The sequence below is a fragment of the Cupressus sempervirens genome, chromosome 10 (genome assembly GCF_028749045.1).
Source record: "Cupressus sempervirens isolate cs-2001-9-10 chromosome 10, ASM2874904v1, whole genome shotgun sequence".
NCBI classification, from domain to species: domain Eukaryota; kingdom Viridiplantae; phylum Streptophyta; class Pinopsida; order Cupressales; family Cupressaceae; genus Cupressus; species Cupressus sempervirens.
Window position 1 is genome coordinate 564,185,995 of NC_143127.1, and position 20,879 is coordinate 564,206,873.

Sequence of the window (20,879 nt, forward strand, 5' to 3'; positions counted from 1 at the left end):
TGTCATACTGAATTTACACTTGGATTGCTTGGCAAATAAGGATTGCTCCTCCATGATCCTCAGGACTTCCTCCAGATGGTTCAAGTGCTCCTCCCATGTCCTGCTATAAATAAGATCATCAAAAAACACCAATAAGTACTTACACAATTGTTTGTTGAAGATGCGATTCATGCATGATTAGAGTGTAGCAGGTGCATTTGTCAATCCGAACAACATGACGAGAAACTCATAATGCCTATAGTGACAACGAAAGACCGTCTTTTTTACGTCTTCCTCCCTCATGCGGATCTGATGGTATCCGGAACGAAGATCTATTTTTGAAAAATAGACTGCGCCATGTAATTCATTTAGCAACTCATCTATCCTTGGAATGGGATATCTATTCTTTATTGTTTTTTTGTTCAACACAAAGTAGTCCACACACATGCGCATCGTCCCGTCCTTCTTGACTAATACTACTGATGATGCGAAGGGGCTAGAACTAGGACAGATCCATCCTTTCTCTAGCAGTTCCTGAATAGTCTTTTCAATCTCATCTTTGAATTTCTTGGGATGATGGTAGGGTGTGGTTATGACTGGCTTGGCTCCAACTTCTAACTCGATACTATGTTCAAACCCTCGATGAGGCGGTATGCCAGGAGGAATGTCAATAAAAACTTTATCATGTTTACTCAAAACATTCAAGAGATCATCATCTTAGGGAGGTGTCCGTTGCCCTTTTATAGGTTCCGCCGAGACAAAGCAATGTGTAGCCCAAGCAACATCATCATGCTGAAAAATTGCCTCCATCCAATGCGCAAAAACTTCCTTCGGACCCTCATTTGCCATTCCACGGAGAACAACCTTCTTTCCATCGACAACAAAAGTGAAATCCATCCATTTGAAGCTCTGAGTGTATTCATCAAGTGTCTCCATCCACTGTATGCCCAAAATAACCTCCATGTCATCAAGGTCCACTATGAAGAAATCCTTGGTCACCGTGTGATTCGCCATTTTGATACTTAGCTGAAGAACAAGGTGTGTGCAGGGCAGAAGAGTCCCTCTAGCAACCTTGACTTGAAATCTTGCGCGCGTCTCTGTAGATAGACCTCTTCGCTTCACCAGAGACGAATTTATGAAATTTAGAGTGGCTCCGCTGTTAAGCATCATCATAACCCTTTGTCCTTGAAGGGTTCCCTGTACACGGAAAACTGTGCACTTCGGGTTAATGGCCAAGGCGATAGTCCCTCCGCGTCATACCAACGTTGCAATCCTTTCCATACTATTCAAACTGACCATGTTGGTGTCATTGTGATGTTGGTTGTCTTCGGTGAGTGTTTCTTCCTGTTCGTCTTCATCATCGAACACGATCTCAATGTAGTGTATTTTTCCCTATTTCGAGGCATCTGTGGCCAGGTTCCTAGGGTCCCTTGTAGTTGAAACATGATTTCTTCCTTTAGAGTTCTTGTCTAGTAGCTTCATCTAATGACAGCTTCCTCAGCAGAGGTTTATTATCTTTTTCCTTTGGAAACACCGACAGTTTGGGGTGTGAGTAACTTTGAGAGGAGGATGATGATGATGCCATGCTCCGTGACTTCTTAATAGCTTACGACAGGGTGGTAGGATTGAACCCCTTTACCCAACTTTTTAAAGGTTTTGTTAGTCCGTCCATGAAAAGCACTATTCATCTTCTTTCAAAAATGTTCGTGACCAAAACAAAGAGTTTTTGAAATTCCGTAATGTACTGGTCGACCCATCCAATTTGCCTCAATTGTGCCAAATCTTTGAAATTGAGCTCCGGATCTTTACCATCAAATCGATCTATCAATCTCTTAGTGAATTCCACGTAAGTATTTATTTGATCATGACCCAGTGTGATGGTGCCGTGATGCCACCATTCATGCGCAACTCTCTCCAAGTGCAACACCGCAAATTTGATTGCTTCTTCTTCTGGCATAGGATTCAACTGGAGGTAAGTATCGGCCTTCATTACCCACGCTTGCGCAAATATGGATCCGACTCTTCGAATGGATACAGATTTACTTTACTCAACTTTCTTTTGAGACCATCGTTAAAATATCCTCGATTGTCGCCTCCCGAATATCTCATTCTCAGATCTGCGTAACCTTTGTAGGATATATCTTCCTCAAAATTTGCATTCTTTCAGTCTTCCCTCAGTTGTTCTTGCATCTCTTCAAAGGTTGGTTGTTTCCTTCCGTGCGGTGCCTCCGTCTATGGGGGAAAAGACGACATGGAAGGTCGAGAGCATGCTGGATGAGGGTCTGATTTACCTGACATCGAGTCCGCGTTGTGACCATTTTGTTCTCCGGATATTTTATTGTTTGCCAACTTCTTGAGAGTCTCTTCCATGAGTCGTTGAGTATCAATGATCTATGCCTGATTCTTGGCAAGTTCTCTCAGTAGTGCCACGAGTTCAGCAGCTGTCGGTTCCAGTTTGACAACCATTCTATCAACGGAATGTGTCCTCTTCCAGCTATAAATTCTCATACACTGTCCACAGGCTAGTAGGATTGAAGCTCTGATACCACTGTAATGTTCCTTTCGTGGGGGTTACCTGATGACTTGTCACAACTACTGAATGACCATAAGAAAGACCTACAAGTAGGTCGTACAATGGGGATAGTGTGTATTTGTATGGGTTTGAAGGTTTGTACGAAGAGAAAACAATAAGGGTCGTACGACAGGGAGTGTGTAATCTGTACGGTAGGAATGTGGGCACTGTACGGTGGAGGATATTGAGGGGAGGAGTATGGTGAATGCAGGGCATCGTACGATGTAGGGAGGAGGGAAGGGGTACAGACATTGAGGCTGTACGGTATGAAATGAAGGCTAAGTTGATGGCCATATGGGACATCCTAGGGGTCGTACGGTGGGGATAATGTAGACTGTACACTTGGGAGTTGCAAGCCGTGCAAAGGGTGAGCAGGAGGTTGGTAAGTATGAAGTAAGATTGCAAAGGTGTGGAGGGGTGGAGGTACGGATGGGGACAGAAAATAGTTCAGACGATGGAGAGAGGTACGAAGATGCTATGATGCCAGAAAAGGGTGAATCCAACACAAAACCAATGCACAGCTATTGCCAGCTTGAAGTAATCAAAACACATAAAATATATATGTATATCAGATAATAAATAGCTTGCAACAAGAATGAAGCTCTGACTTGCTAGATCCGAGTGAAGTGTTACAGACGACGGAATAGGGTGAGGGTTGAATTCCACCAAAATCGGAAATAGCCAAGTAGGGAAGATCTTCTACTTCCGAAATAGCAAATTATAGAGAATCCCAACAGAAATTCGCAGTACACAAATAATCCAAATAAGATGCATACCTAAAGACTACCTACAAGCCGTGCTTAAATACCCGTTGGGAAAACTTTCCAAGGGTGTACAAAGATAGTCGTCAACGACACAAACTACGGAAACAAAATAAAAATGGGTCCAAGATATAGTAAATCAACCAGCCCATTAACAGTAGTTTGATAAATGATTTATTTTATAACGGGAACATTATAGATAGTAACCAATATTGGCAGTGAGCCTTCAATTTGGGTAACTATCCTTTATTTTGAGATGCAAGGCTATTCAGTTGTGTAATTTGCTATAACCTGGTTAACGACATTTGAAAATTTAAACAATAAATTTCCTATAATATTCAAGATTTTCAGACACAAATTTGAAGATTTAAGATTTAAGATTCAATCCTTAATAAATTCCTGACATACCACAACATCATTTTCATAATTAATATACATTGAAAACAAACACCTTACAAAAATCTCTCTTTTTAAATAAAAAAATTTTAAAATTAAAAAAAAATAAAAAATTTGGGAGTACTGGACTCGGGACTTGGCGAGTCCATGTGGACTCTGTTAGGACTCGGTTGAGTCCGAGTCTAGAGACTATTTGCCTCGAAAAGGCCGCCTTTGCCTCGAACTTGCAGAGTCCCGAAACACTGGTTAGCACCTTGCATTCAAAATATTATATAGCTGTTTGGGATGAGGCTCTAGGGCCTATGGTAATTGATTGTTTTTGCAAGTAATTTCTTGAAGTCAAGTAAGTTTACTTCATCTAGTTAACATGTTGATGTTGAAAATATTGTTGGTGCCCACAGTTCAGAAGGACATTTGGTTTCCTCGATAACATTCTGCAACATGGAAATCTATTATTTGACCTTGGTCAGTCATTTGACTCAATGAGTGTAGATCTGCAATGAATATATGGAGCTGAAGCATGAATTCACATCTTTTAAAGAGCTTTATCTGTTATTTTTATTTAATTTCGTATGAAGAATATTACCTACTAAGCTCCCGCTTATAGTACATTGAATTTTATTTTGGACAATGACCTAATGTGATTTGTGCTAAATTTTTACAGGTACTCCATATGGATAGACAGTAAGATGCGACTGAACAGTGATCCACTTAATATCTTAGAATATTTTTTATTGCGTGGTGGCTTTGAATATGCTATTTCCAATCATTACGACCGACATTGTGTCTGGGAGGAAGTGATGCAGAATAAACGACTGAATAAGTTCAATCATACACTCATTGATGAACAGTTCTCATTGTACCGGGCTGATGGGCTTACAAAATTTAATGCATCTGATCCAAACATACTCCTCCCAAGCTGTGAGTAATCAATCTTTGTTATTTTCTTTGTGATGTTGATTAAGCAATCTTTAGGCTGATCTTGTTTTGTTGACAATTCCAGATGTTCCAGAAGGATCTTTTATTGTGAGGGCTCACAGCCCCATGTCAAATCTCTTTTCTTGCCTTTGGTTCAATGAAGTAGATCGTTTCACACCGAGGGACCAGCTCAGCTTTGCTTATACCTTTTTGAAGCTCAGTAGAATGAATCAAGAAACACATCTATGGCTGAACATGTTTAAGGTAACTCTCCTAATTCTCATAGGGTGCACTATGATTTCGTCCATCAATGGAGATAGATTGTCATGCTTTAGACAATCACCTCATTGTTGTGTAATTTCAGTGAGTTCACAAATTAGATGGTTCGCACAGGAACAATACTAGATTGAACAATAAAAAATCTCTGATGTTAGTGATAGTGGTAGTATATCTGTCAAGCTTTAGAATTGATTATTCAGATATCTTACTCCAGCAGCAGTGTAATGGGACGTGTGCATTTTTAATATCCTGGAGGGAATATTACATAACTTCAAGTGGAGTTTAATTCTTAATTTCTATATAATAATATATACACTAGAAACTATCTTTATTCCAATTGGCTTTTCTGAATAAATCAAATTTACAAAATTAAACATTTCTTCAAAGATGGCAATCAGATTTGCTGATAAACAATAAAAATTATTCGTGATAACCCTGAACTGGCTATAACTAGACAAACATCAATTCCTTCCACAATTCCATGGTTTGACATTTCGTCAAACATTGGCGAGCAATTTGAAATCACTGTTTTCAAAGTCTTGAAGACAATCCTGGATGGTAATAAACTACTCACAATTACCGGTTAAATCAGACTTCAAGACTCTTGCATAGATGAAAACCAAACAACTGATATTTAAGTCTTTTTTATGTGTTTGCAGATATATGTCTGAATTGAAGGTATCTGTTAAAACTGGTTTGCTTATTTGATCACAATAGAACTATTATCGTTTACAAGAATGAACCTGCTGTGCATTTCAAACATGAAACCAAGACTGAATTGCAAACTTAAGAATCTGGTTTTGAGATGCACGATAAGTAACCAGCTCCTTCACCAAATCAATCATCAGAAATGTAATGCTACAGGAGTCCCAAATGACACCCAATGGCAGAAGATCTAAGTTCACTAAACCCAGATTTAACAGTTCATAACAACAAACCCAGCCGCTCCTTTCAGCAGGCCACTAGAATTACTAATCGCAACACTCATACAGTGAATTGCAGGCCAAAGCAAATGTACGTAGGCTTCCAATATGGCTCCAGGCGCTCAACCAATTAGTTACAGGCCTCAATAATTCAATTGCAGGCTCTGAAAAAATGATTGCCAGCCACAAACAAACTAGCCAGAGCCCTAGGAATGTACGACAGCCTCTCAAATGTGCATAGCTGCCTCCAAACTTTACACAAATGTAGTTTAATTACAACAGGTCTAATTATCCCTTCAAACACTGGCAATCTCTCCATCACAAATTGACTTGTCAGATACAGAGAGAAACAATAGAGAAGCAATAAAAGTAAATAATCAATTGTATGCCTTTCCCATCAAATGGCCTCATTTATAATCTCTAAATGGCACGAGTTTCCCAAATGAACTTCACTTAAGAAGCTTCCTCCACACAACATTAAAATATAATAAAGTGTCATTATAATATAGTTTATTAATTCCTTTTGGCTCCAAAAATGACCTTTTCCATTTGTTGTGTGGATATTTTGCAACCAACAGTTTTGGGTAAAATCCAGTCTCAAAAAAGATGACTAGCCACAGCATGTGAGACAGAGTCTCTCCTACCTTAAAGGGAAGGCTCCCCCTTCTCACCTTTCCTTGGATCAACTCAAGGTAAGCAAGAAGTTGAGAGATTTTGTAAAAAAGTGTTACAATATTCTTTTCTCTTAACTTTCAGGAAAGAATCCACTTATCCGTTGAGCGAGTAATGGGCAGGGTGCAATCTCTAACTAGACTTCTATCTAAAGCTAGAAATGATGATACCGATAAACCAACACTAACTCAAAGGCTAGCTGAAAGTGTACCGATTTGGCAGAAGTCCGGTTGTAATTTTATATAAATAAGCTTTACTATTGAGGCACAAAGACTTCCAAAAGTAAAGATATCCTAATTATTTTGTGAATTAAGAAAGAGATATAAGCTATAGACAAAGCTTCTAGTCTATATATCTCTACAATTGTTCCTAGTCAAAGCTCCGACTTCAATTGCTTCTTAACTCTTTTTACCCTCAATTATTAAGAACACAAGATCACATGAATCAAAGATAACATATGCAAATCACAGATAAAGCTTCTAATTCGCACAAGTAACACTTGCACTCAAATCAAAGTTCAGTTTCAATTGCTCCCTTGTATTGACTTTTCTATCAAAAGAGTGTTACACAATCAAAGTTCTGCTGGCACAATTTCTCCATAACTTTCCTGCATACAATAAAAGATGATTTTACAATAAGAAAACATTCCTTTATATAGGCACAGGAGTTGAGAAAAAGAGGAAGGAAAAAGTGGGAGCAACTCAACGAGCTTTGACCGAGTCTAACTAGAAGAGAAATTATTTGATTACATGCAACTACACATGCAATTTGTATTACAAGTAATTACATAATTCCATGCAATGCACCCTCTTTGATCTAAAAACAGAAACATAAAATAACAATCTTAAAAATTGTTCTTTAGTGCCTTGAATTTGATGATAACATCACGCACTGTAGGAAGATCAGAAATCTCCATTGTCTTTGATATTGCTTCTATTCTTATTGCATCTGCATATGCTGATTGCACAATCTTGGAATTTGCTGCGAGAGAATCTTGCAAGTGTTTTGCCAAAGATTTATACAAAGCAAATTTGTTCATTGTGTGAGAACCAAAATCCTTAGAATCTAAATCGCCATTGACTTTGATTGTATATTTTGAAGTCATCCTTTCAACTGTAATCAAATTACTGTGTTCATTAAGAATCTGACATCCCATTTGCTCTAAGTTACATGTTATTCCTGTTTCTATTACTTGGCAATCTCCAAGTGTTGCCTACAACTTTGTTATCAGTTTCCTGAGTATTTCTTCTTTGTAGCCAATAAGTACACGATGGGAGAATGTCACATGTAACCATGGCATCCAGATCATACTTAGCAATTCATCCCAGTCATTAAGAATCCCTTTCAATGTGTCAACTTCTTGAGTCAAAGAAGAAATCAAATATTGTTCCATTTCATCCATGTGTTTGATACGACTAAGAACTTTAACCGTATTAGTAATAGCTTGAACTGCTTTAGAAATGACTTCTCCTATCCAAGACTTAGCAGCTTCTACTAGCTTTCTTTCCCTGGATCTTTGAGACACAACAACATTTTGCGAAGATTGTTGCTGAATAACTTGATTTGAGCGAACAACTTCATGCTTGAGCTGATTTTTCTTTTCTCATAATTCATGGTTGCTCTTTGATACATTGGCAAGTGCATCTTGAGCATCCTGTAAGCAACTAAGTTGTGAGTGCTTTCTGATCTCTAGCTTGGTGAACTTATAATCAGAATGGGTAAGTTCTTCAACAGGATTGTCCACCAGTGGCTCAACAACTTCTACAAACTAGGTTTTCTAAGAATCAACTAAGATTCTTGAAACAATCGCATCTTGCAAATATTTGTACTTAGTTTTCTTAATAGGAAGATCATTTGGGGGTATGACCACCTTCTCTTCATTGTGATCCTGCTTAACCATGCAGGCAAGTTGAAACTTTCATCTACGGAAGTAGGTACAGTGGAGACTAGTGGCATTGATCCTGATTGTATCTCCGTTGTAAGTGAGCAAGGTTTAGTTTGTACAGCTGAATTCATAGGTACATGACAAGAGGATTCTTTCATGAACAACTCAAAACTTGTTAAGGATGTATCAGGTTGAAAAACATGACCCTTTGTGAGAGTTGGAAAATCCTCAAACACATTCCCCAAATGTTAATATTGTTTGTTTGTTAAAATGGGATTAGCTGCTAAAGATATAAGAAGAGTCAATCTATTGACTTCTGAAGTCGGGATGGAAGGTGTGAAAACAGTGGAGAATGAATCCACATCATCATCTATCTCATCCAGAAAAGGCACTTCCTGCATGGCTTGTTCATCAATTTGTGCAGGTCTTAGGGGAGATATGGTCATAACTTCTACTTCTTCCTCATCTTCTTCGTCTAATTCTTCCTTTGACTCTTGAACTTGTTTAGGGGTCTGAGATGATTTAAGTCCCTTTCTATCCTTCAATTTGAATTTGAGAGATTTCTTTACCTCAGTTTAAGAAGCACCATCTTTACCTATGATTTCCAACTGTGACTTCCTTCCAAGGGGACCAAAATTACCACAATCCAAACCCACTTTCGGATTAACCCCTTTTAGGCCTTTAATTTTCAACCACTTGTTGGTGTTTGTCAAAATGGATTTAAATCTATCAAGGATAGATGTTCCTTCCTTTTGCCGCCATTGAATAGGGAAAGGGCATTGTTTATCAAAAACAACTTGATGATATTCTGGATCAAGAATATTTCCATCATCTTCAATTTTGAAATCAGACGGGATCTCGAGCATGTTAAGATCAATGATTTGTTGCAAAGTCAATCTGCAATAGTCCATTATAATTATATCCAATTTTGACCGCATATTGATCCAAACATCTTCAAAACGATGAACATGAGTAAAAACCCTCTTGATTTGAGAATTCATTTCTTTGTAATCAAAGTCAAATCTAACTTTGAATTTGTTCAATGTGATGAACTGAAGTTTTGCTTCCATGGCTTTTGATTTGTATACAAAATTGATCATATAATTACTAATTGCCAAGGGTTTGGCAGAAGAAATACCAAAACTTGGTTTATGCAGAGCATGCTGATGAAATTGAACTTCCATAAGTTGTCTGGCCAATTCCATTAAAATGATCCTGTTAGTAGCATAGCTAGGTGAGGTATATGGCTCACCTTTAAAGTACCCAACCCTCAAGTAAGTAAAGGTTAGAAAGTGAATAAAGATACAACCATACTGATTTACCTTCTCCCAAGCTTCATCGGATACCCTTTTAACGGACATTTGTCTACCAAACAGACATTGAAAATGCCCAAAGAAAGCATTCTAAACTCTTCTGTAATGGCACTTACTAATAGTCAGAGTAATCTAATCATAGTAATCCCAAACTAGAATTTGAAGACGAGTTTCTTTGGTTGAGAGTCCAAAAAAAAATCCCATGGCAGCAGTAATATAAACAAGATAGGAATTCTTGTAGAAAGGTGCTGAAGTCCCTACATTGAGCAACTGTTGACAAAGTGCAGTATTGATTAGTTCTCCCCAATAGATATGTTTCTTATTATCCTTCATCTGGAAAATGAACTTATACATCGATGTTTCAAAATCACTGGAGTCTTTGAGACCACATATCCTACTGAAAAGGATAATAAGGTCTTTGTATTCCAACTTGAAATTAGATATGTGAATGGTTTTTGGCCATCTTGAGAAGTTGTTTCTCTTGGAATCCAACCAATATAGATTTACATAGTTCTGATAATTTCCCTTATTATCATTCCATATCTCCAAAGATGGCTCTTTGGTTAGATCCACACGCTTTGCACTCTGCAACACTTTGAAAATCTGCTCAATAACCTTTGGATCAAGGCTTACAATAACATTACTATCAGCATCCTTGATCGTCTTTGACTTTTGACTGAAATGTTTTGCACATCCAAGAACAAACTCTGGTTCTAGGGCAGCCATGGGAAATGTGGACATCAAGTGAATATTACTCGTTCTGATGCATTTTATTTCATGACTAACATGAGCTTCTACCCTTCACAAGAAATCAGTCATGTCCACATGTTTGATCTTTGTAGTTGACACATTGTTAAGAATGGATGTGACGTGAGATTGAGTTGCATGAGCCAACTCTTTATTTAACTGGTATTTCATTTTGCCTTTAGATTTTAACGTGAGGGCATCTCTTGTGCTTGCGTTGCAACACAAAAATTCCAAAATGTGAACACATCATCAGAGCATATTACTATAAAGGTTGATTCGAAGTATGGTTTAGACACTTCAAGGATCCAATGAGATGATATCAAAAAGAGACAACATGCATATGTTGAAGATGAAAAACGGTTCATGAAGTAGGAATGAAAAGTGAGGAATATGCTTTGAGACATGAAAGTGGAATACATGGAAATTGTACGATCTCAACAGGATATTTGGTGTTGTCTCCTTTCAACAATGCACTCAGAAATAAAACCTTGCAGATAATTTCCAGCACATTCAAAAACTAGTGGGCAATTCCAATAGAAATTAAATCACTTTTCTCAAATACACATTCAGACTTAGATGTAAGCAAAAATGGAATACAATGAATATAATAAGACCAGAAGATTCTTTAGATGAATATAACCCGTTATTTCACAATAGCATCCAAAAAGTAGAATATATAACCATGAATTACAAACTAATAAGGTAAAACCAACAACTCTTATAACTCTCTAAATTATGTTATTGTATTATACAATAGCAATACAATAACCAACACTACAAATCCAATCTTAAATACAGATTAATAGTCAGATTGGAATACTAGAATAAGAACTTGTAAGTGCTACTGAAATACTTGAAATGATGTTTCCTAGGACAATGGGTTTGTGTCCACTGTCTGCTAGCATGAGGGGCTATGTCCTCCAACTAGCTGAAAGTTGAAGCTTTTTGAGACTCTCACAAGAGAGGAAATTGAACTGAATAATAAAATCAAGCATACCCAACAATGAGCCTCTTTCCCCTTTTAATACGCAAACCAAGACTCTTCGGCTTCTCTCTAGTTTTCGTCTTATTCCCTTGTGGCTCTTCAACTTCCCTAAGGCATTTTGTCTTGCTCCTCCTTGCCCCTTTGTCCTTTATATAATATTAAGTCGACCTTTTTAATATTTTGAGCTTAAATCTCAGAGTCAATTTAATGTTGCATAAAATAAGATTTCAATATTTTTAATGTTCCAAAAAGAGAACATACAGAAATGCGTGTAAATGGGTTCTCAAGATGTCATTGCACAGAAGGTGGATTACATGTAAATGCAACATGTAATGAGAAATGAAAAGTGAGATGACATGTAAATGCGGATGAAAGATGAGTGTTGTTCTTGATTTTGTTAGTACAAAATGTAGGTAACAGTATGAAACATTTTTGAAACTAGTTGTGCATTTCTCTAAGTTGAATTTGTTATTTAATTGGTTAATGTTGATCGATCAGTCAACTCTAATTCATATAATGAATTCTTTTATTGAAGGTTTTTGTCAAGTCTTTTCCATTTTTTGGTTTGTGGAGCCTATGAATGATTTTTGAGGCCTTCATCATCATTTTTCTCATTTTTGATTGTGTGTTTGTTGGTTTTTAGTCTTTAGGGTTTGCTCAAGTTAGTTTTCCCTTTGATTTGATCTATCTTACCAATTTAGTGCCCAAAAACTAATCCTTCTTTATGCAATTGCACGAATTAAAAATATCATGTTATATTTTTAATTTGACATTCACTTTTTGAAATATAAAACTTAAATTCACTTTATGTTATGTTTTTAAGTTACTTTATCATTTAAGTTTTCACTTAGAGTAATTATAATGCACTTTATGTTATATTTTTGAGTCGAGTTTGCTTTTTGATTTTTCACCTATATTAACTATATAGTTCAATTTATTTTTTGGTTTCTAAATCAAGTGCTCTAGCAAATATTACTTATTAAATGATTTTTGCACATTGTATTTTTAGTTTGATAATTCAAATATTATCTGTCCCATTTGAGTGATATTTCATCAAAATTAAATTGACATGTGCTTAACTAACCACTTAAGTTGTGTGCAACATGTTTACATGCAAAAATATGCAATTGCACCTAAAAGGCACATTTTTTATGAGAAGCATGTAATCTCAACTTAAATATGCAAAGACATAAAAAAGTTGAGATGTTTATTTCTTATGCGTTGCACCTAAAAGGTGCGTTTTAGGCTTGAAGGCATATTTTTAAAACATGCATATGCACCCAAAATGTGCATTTTGGCCTTTGGGTTGCAAATACAAGTTTTTAATACATTTAATTGCACCTAAAAGGTGTGTTTGGCCAATAAGACATGCAAGTGCGTCTCCTAAACCCGTTTTTGGGTAAAATGCATATTTTTAAAACATGCAATAGCACCCAAAAGGTGTGTTTTGGTCTTGGGAGAGCCCATTGCAAGTTTTTAAAACATGTAATGGCCTCTAAAAGGTGCATTTGAGTCTATTGTAATGTCCCTTTTTTAGCATTCATAGCATGATGTTGTCGTTAGCCTATTTCCCCACGGTCCCGTAGGCTAACTAGGACATTAAAGGGGCTTAGAGGCCATTTGGCCTAGATAGTTTCAGTTGCAGGTCTTTTTGAGGGGTTTTGAGGCAACTTTGGGCATACTTACTATTTATAGTAAGTCATCTTGGACATGGGCGGACATCTAGTGACAACGGTATGTCGATGGTAATTGTTTAAAATCGACAAGAAGACTTGTTTATCATTGATAAGATTTGTTATGCATTGATAAAGCTATTTTATAAAGTTAAATTTAAATATTTAACTTTATTCATGCATAGACTATAGTTTGTGGGAAATATTTAAATTAAAAGTCCCTTTTATTTTATAACACATTGGAGACATAAGTTACATAAAGGGAGTTATGTTTTATCCCACATTGAGAAAACGAAGGATGAAGCTCTTGTGAGAACACTATAAAAGAAATGGAAGAGCTTCTTTTAAGCATGCTTGGGAAAATCAAAGAAATTGGAAAATTTTCTGGAGATCATGTCTCAATAGTTTGAAGGACGAAATCCCTTCAAGCTGAAAATTTTGACGCCATTGAAAGATATGGTTTTGAGATTCAATAGGGTAGCAGTCTCAAAAAAGCAGATACGAAAAGGCAGCCCGAAAAAGCGGAACCGAAAAAGCAGTCCGAAAAAGCGGAACTGAAAAAGTAGGCCGAAAAAGCAGTCCGAAAAAGCAAATCGGAAAAGCAAAACAGAAGGGGTAGCATTGAAAAAAATTATTACAGCCATCTACAACGAGGTTCCTTTATTAGTATTGTTTTTTAAGGTGTTATAAGTTTCAGCTGCAAGTGTGCATTATATCAGCATTATCATTTTGTAATCCATGCAAATGCCAAAGTCTTGGCCATTTTTCATGAGCATTGTAATTTTCATTGCAATTAAGAAGATAATAGTTGCTGGTGTCATTTAAGCAATTTAATATCATTATTTATCAGCTAGTTAGTTTTCATACCAACTGTTTGTAAAAATGCCAGTTGGCTGTAGGTGTTCATTTCTCATACTTAGATCATATATATGCATTGAATATTGTCAAAATTAGTAGCACACTCATGTTAGGTCATTGTGTAGTCCATTGTAGTCTTCTAGCACAAGATTTTCATTGATGCAAATTGTAAAAAAGTCATTTGAAGCTAGCTGAAATACTATATCAGTCATACGTCCCTTGCATGTGAATTGTTTGATGAAATTCCTTGAGCTTTCATCAGCATTTTTTAGGGCAGATTTGAGGAGGGTTATTATAGTGGTATTAGAGCTTGCTTGCAAAGTGTTTGACGAAATGTCAAACAACTGAAATATAAAAATTTTTGGTGTTTGAAGAAGTTATAACCTATTGGGGTTATTACAGTGGTATCGGAGCTTGCTTGCAAAGTGTTTGACGAAATGTCAAACAACTGAAATATAAAGATTTTTGGTGTTTGAAGAAGTTATAACCTATTGGGGTTATTACAGTAGTATCAGAGCTTGCTTGCAAAGTGTTTGACGAAATGTCAAACAACTGAAATATAATGATTTTTGGTGTTTGAAGAAGTTATAACCTATTGGGGTTGTTACAGTGGTATCAGAGCGGTTTCCTGCCATCCTGTGGAGGTCTTATTGGGAATTTGGAATAGTAAGATAGAGAGAAAAAATGTTTGACAAAATGAATGCCGGTCCAAATCAGGGAAAGGAAAGATTCTTATAGTTATTAGACACCTTAGCACAGGGACAGCGATCAGCAGAGCAAAGAGCACAGGAACAGAGTCAGAGATTTGAGCTTATGATGCAGATGATGGCTCGTCAAATGGGGTTGAATGCAAATGTGGGTGGAGGAAATAATCAGAATGGTAATAATCAAGATGGGGCACATAATGGAGGCGAACAAGTTGGGAACAATTTCGGTCATGCACCCCAGCAAACTAGGACAGTGAGTTCGAGGCCCATGGTTCCAACATTTCCTCTTAGAGCTCCAGAGCAGCCCGTACCAGAGCCCCAGATCACTGATATACAGGACCAGCTGAGGAGAGATTGGGAAGCCGGAGGTCCAGATTTTATAGCTGCAATTACCCTTAGGGAGCATATAGATGTGCGGATGAAGCATATGCCATGTGGACATGACAGGAACCAGAGCTATGAGCTACAGAAGAAAGTAGGGAAACTTCAGTTACCATATTATGATGGCTCGGGGAAGTCTACAGCAAGAGCTTGGGTTCAAAAGCTTGACACATATTTTCAAATGAACCCTATGCCTGAGGAAGAAGCTATTAAGTATGCAACAATTCACCTGGATGGGTTAGCACACGAGTGGTGGCATCATGGTATGGTCACTATGGGTCATGCACACATTACCTCCTATGTGGAGTTTAAGGAGAGACTGATTGAACGTTTTGATAGGCCTAAGGATCGTACCTCCCTATGACAGGTAGAAACTTCTATGAGGAGTTTAACAGACATGCTGATTCAATACAGGGAGACATTAGCACATCTTCAGGTAATGGTTTATCTGCATCATCTTTACAAGCAGAAGGGGTTAAAGATGTTGTGCAAGTTGAGCCAGTTGCATCAGAAGGTGATATCACAGACACACCAGATTGCGTGATTGACACAGATAGTGATTCCAATACAGTTGGGCTGGATGAAGTTACTGCAGTTGAGGATATTGTCATGTTTGAGGATAGTACAGTTGATCAGAAAGTGAGCATTCATGACTTTGCTGAGAAAGAGTACCAGGCACAGTTGGATGCTTCTTCGCATGAGATAGAGGCTAGTAGCTCTTTGCTTGGTTTGGCAAGCCAGCTGAAGACAAGGGACAAGAATATTGTCACGGCTTTATCTCATCATGATAGGATACATGGATTGAGAATCACATTTGGATGATTCAACTGCAAGAGAGACAGAAAGAAGTCACAACAGGTTTTTCTTGTGAAGACTTACAACAGATTAAGGAAGGCATGGAGGCAATGAAGTTGGCTCTCCAGGATTCTGAGAGACATGTGGACGAGCGTTGTCTTGAGGTGAGTTTAGTTCGGGAGTTAGCGCATATAGCAGGGACTCAGTTTCCTTTTACAGTCGGGTCACATGTTGATGATGATATGAGTACGTCTAGCATTCACACTCCGGATTCAGAGACTGTAGACAAGTTCGTGAAGTCAGTTGGTATTGTTCACATTACTCAGGTGAGAAGTTTACTTGAATTGCCAGTTGGTTTCCATTCATGGATTAGATGTTGGGATCCTTATCTTAGTACTTGGGATCGTTTTAACTGGAGATATTTATCATTCTTTGGTAGTAGTATCTGTTGCACCATCATGGACTTGATTAGTAGTTTTCCAAGTGTAGTTCTCATCCATGCCAGCAGCTTGTTTGATGCTAGAATTAGTTTTTACACACCTTTGTTGGGCATTGTTCATGTATCCAGTCGACCATTCTTGTTGGAATGGGTTGATGATCTCTCAGATATGACAAAGTTTATAGAAGAGTCCCAGGATTTGATTATTATAGATGACACCCAGGGGGATGTTGTGGACAATTTTGAGGACTTAGTCTCCTCAACAGTTTCCTTTGATACAGAGGTTTATGTTGATGCTTCAATCACTCCGTTTGATGATACAAGTTCAGCAGTTGGACTGCAGAATTTGGATGGCAGTATTACAGACGATAGCTATTATGAGGTTACTCCTTTGGACAGTGTACCAGGGGTAGAGTATAGGAGTTTGACCAGCCAACACAATCATGTGTCTAGTCAGCTGAGAGTTAGTGAGCGAGACATTGCTATCGCTTGTCAGCATTTCGATGCCGCTCGTCAGTTGTTAGCAATTTATGGATGGGGTTCTCCTACTAGTGATGAGCAGGGAGGCAGTTATCTTTCCTTGATAGAGATCCACTCTTTATGGGAGGCTATTCGAATTCTGAGACAGAATTATATGCAGTTGGTAGCCGATAGAGATTATCTTATGGAGTGGGGCAGTACAACATATGACGCATTATTGGTCAAGGAAGATGAGGTGAGTAAGCTTACTCAGCAGCTCAAGGTGACTTCTGAGATTCTTGAGAGTACACAGTTGGCTTTCGAGGAGTCACAATTTCATTTGGCTAAGGTGACCATAGAGTTAGAGCGACGACAGTCTTTACCAGATTCTGTACACTCACAAGCTGTGGTGTTTGGTGATCCAAGGATGTCCATGGTCGAGATTGTCAAAGACAGTGGAGATGGGAATGCATCCATCCTTGATACTAACATTGGCATATCGGGTTCGTTCCCACTAGAGTCAGGATCAGTTGAGTTGGGTGCTGCAGCAAATTGTTGTGGTATGCCTGACATGGTGGTGGCCTCTAGTACTAATGGCACGAAGACTAGAGATGTTGTATCAAAGATCATGTGTGATATTGGTGAGCCGGCAGTTGGCATGGTTCGTGCTAGTAATACTACTCCCTTGGTGATGTCTTCGGAGGTAGTAGTCAGTTCCAACATGGTTAATGATCGATTGCAGTCTGAGCCACTGACTAAGATTGGCGCATTCTATCGGCTTTACACTGTGAGGTATGCTCATCAATTTACCTTTGATGACCATGTTGATGAGATGATGATACAGAGATGTACTTTGGTTCCTAGTGCTTGTCATCAGTTATGGGACGGTTTGACGCCTCGGGATGAGATTTGTGATGGGCGTGACATGGTGATAGGTTCTGTGGTTGACAGCTTGATAATACATGACCTAGAGCAGGAGTTTGGGAGTGATGCTTCAGCGGTTGTTGTTATTGATTCTACGCCTTTGGTTATGACATCTCCTGATTTAACTAGTGATTAGTCACAGTGGGTTGTATCACTTGTTCATGGTGAGCTGTTGATTGAGGTTGGTTCTTTTTATCAACATTATACTGCAGGGTATTTACATCAGTTAGCATTTGATCCTTGTGTTGAGGAGTTGATGGCAGGCAAATTTGGTTTGGGTTCCATTTCTTGCTATTTATCTTGTGATGTCTTTTCACCATCAGCGGTGCATGGGAGTTATGGTTATGAGACAGTGGACGGTGATCTGCAGAGTTGTGTTGACTGCAGGAGATGTGCAGTGTGTGGATTCTCCATACTTGGTGCAGTTTCATTCGGGAGCGTTCACCATTGTAGTAGAGTTGGAGTGTGCATTCCACATAACACGATGGGTTGTGTGGATGGTGTTTATTATGTTGACAGTTTGGGTGATCTACTCTACTTGGGGTCTAATATTTTGAGAGTTTGTGCCTCGTGGGTTCCTCACTGTGGCAGTAGTGGATTTGGAGTTCAGTTGCACCGTGATTCACGATTCATTTATGGATTCCTCTTGGTTAATTTTCAGAGGTTGTTGCAGGAGCCTATGTTGACTGACAACAGTATAGTTCATGACTACATTTGGGATCCAGGTGGACGGATTGGGTTGTTGTTCGGCCATTGCTTGGGGACAAGCAATTTTGGGAAGGGCAGGCTGTAATGTCCCCTTTTTAGCATTCATAGCATGATGTTGTTGTTAGCCTATTTCCCCACAGTCCCGTAGGCTAACCAGGACATCAAAGGGGCTTAGAGGCCATTTGGCCTAGATAGTTTCAGTTGCAGGTCTTTCTGAGGGGTTTTGAGGCAACTTTGGGCATACTTACTATTTATAGTAAGTCATTTTGGACATGGGCAGACATCCAGTGGCAACTGTATGTCGATGGTAATTGTTTAAAATCGACAAGAAGACTTGTTTATCATTGATAAGATTTGTTATGCATTGATAAAGCTATTTTATAAAGTTAAATTTAAATATTTAACGTTATTCATGCATAGACTATAGTTTGTGGAAAATATTTAAATTAAAAGTCCCCTTTATTTTATAACACATTGGAGACATAAGTTACATAAAGGGAGTTATGTTTTATCCCACATTGAGAAAACGGAGGATGAAGCTCTTGTGAGAACACTATAAAAGAAATGGAAGAGCTTCTTTTAAGCATGCTTGGGAAAATCAAAGAAATTGGAAAATTTTCTGGAGATCATGTCTCAATAGTTTGAAGTACGAAATCCCTTCAAACTGAAAATTTTGACGCCATTGAAAGATATGGTCTTGAGATTCAATAGGGTAGCAGTCTGAAAAAAGCAGATACGAAAAGGCAGCCCAAAAAAGCGGAACCGAAAAAGCAGGCCGAAAAAGCAGTCCGAAAAAGCGGCATAGGAAAAGTAGGTTGAAAAAGCAGTCCGAAAAAGCAGTTCAAAAAAGCAAAACAGAAGGGGCAGCATTGAAGAAAATTATTACAGCCATCTACAACGAGGTTCCTTTATTAGTATTGTTTTTTAGGGTGTTATAAGTTTCAGCTGTAAGTGTGCATTATACCAGCATTATCATTTTGTAATCCATGCAAATGCCAAAGTCTTGGCCATTTTTCATGAGCATTGTAATTTTCATTGCAATTAAGAAGATAATAGTTGCTGGTGTCATTTAAGCAATTTAATATCATTATTTATCAGCTAGTGAGTTTGCATACCAACTGTTTGTAAAAATGCCAGTTGGCTGTAGGTGTTCATTTCTCATACTTAGATCATATATATGCACTGAATATTGTCAAAATTAGTATCATACTCATGTTAGGTCATTGTGTAGTCCATTGTAGTCTTCTAGCACAAGATTTTCATTGATGCAAATTGTAAAAAAGTCATTTGAAGCTAGCTGAAATACTATATCAGTCATACGTCCCTTGCATGTGAATTGTTTGATGAAATTCCTTGAGCTTTCATCAGCATTTTTGAGGGCAGATTTGAGGAGGGTTATTACAGTGGTATCAGAGCTTGCTTGCAAAGTGTCTGACGAAATGTCAAACAACTGAAATATAAAGATTTTTGGTGTTTGAAGAAGTTATAACCTATTGGGGTTATTAAAGTGGTATCAGAGCTTGCTTGCAAAGTGTTTGATTAAATGTCAAACAACTGAAATATAAAGATTTTTGGTGTTTGAAGAAGTTATAACCTATTGGGGTTATTACAGTGGTATCAGAGCTTGCTTGCAAAGTGTTTGACGAAATGTCAAACAACTGAAATATAAAGATTTTTGGTGTTTGAAGAAGTTATAACCTATTGGCGTTATTACATCTATTGTGCATATTTAAAACATACAATCACACAAAAAAGGTTTGTTTTGCATTCAATTTCATGCATTTGCCCTTTCAAAGCCCGTTTTTGAAGAATTTCATGACATTGGCCTCCAAGAACCCGTTTTTGGTGATTTCTCTTAGATTTCTCCATGAAATGTTTTGGAATTTCTTCCTCAAGGGGCGTTTTTGCATTTCCATGCATTCTCCTTTAAAAAACGGTGGATTCCTAGTAAAACAATGCGTTTTATGGCATAATGCAGTCACGTTTTTTTATACCAAAAACGTCCATTTTTGAGAGAAAAAGATCACTTTTTTTTTTTTGGAGAAGAGGCATTTTGGCATGTTTATCCATGTTCTTGCTATTGGCAAACACGTTTTTGCATGCAAAGGTGAAAAATGACTCATGCAATGAAGATTGAAACCACGTTTTTGAAGAAAAATGTCCCATTATCTTGCATTTAACAAAAATGTTGGAGTTAGGAGGGATTTTAGGGCATGTTTTTGGCATTGTGCATGGAAAATGCCTTATTGGGTGATCATTCAAATTCCTCTTTGCAAGGTTTAAGAAATCCAAGTTTGTTTGAGAATTTATCAACATTGGAGTTTCTTTCTCCTTTTTTGGCACACAATCATCATGTAAGTGGACATTTTCCCTCTTGGTAATTAATTTGTGCTTATCTTGCTGATTTTATGCATGTTTTAGCTTGATGCTTCACACTTATTGATTTTGAATACCATGGAAAGTGCATTTTTCCTTAAAAAATGATGAAAAGGTTCATTTTCATGT

At 37.7% G+C, this 20,879-nt stretch overlaps 1 protein-coding gene across 2 annotated transcripts in view; it reads left to right on the forward strand.

Annotated features, from left to right (window-relative positions):
* The window catches only part of LOC149535135 (uncharacterized), a 136,419-nt gene that overhangs the window by 93,516 nt on the left and 22,024 nt on the right, over positions 1–20,879 (forward strand). For both annotated transcript variants that reach the window (XM_089804066.1, XM_089804067.1), the window contains exons 7-8: positions 4,373–4,629; positions 4,712–4,890. In XM_089804066.1, the coding sequence (XP_089660192.1) occupies positions 4,373–4,629; positions 4,712–4,890 (436 nt within the window). The remainder of the gene's footprint in view (positions 1–4,372; positions 4,630–4,711; positions 4,891–20,879) is intronic.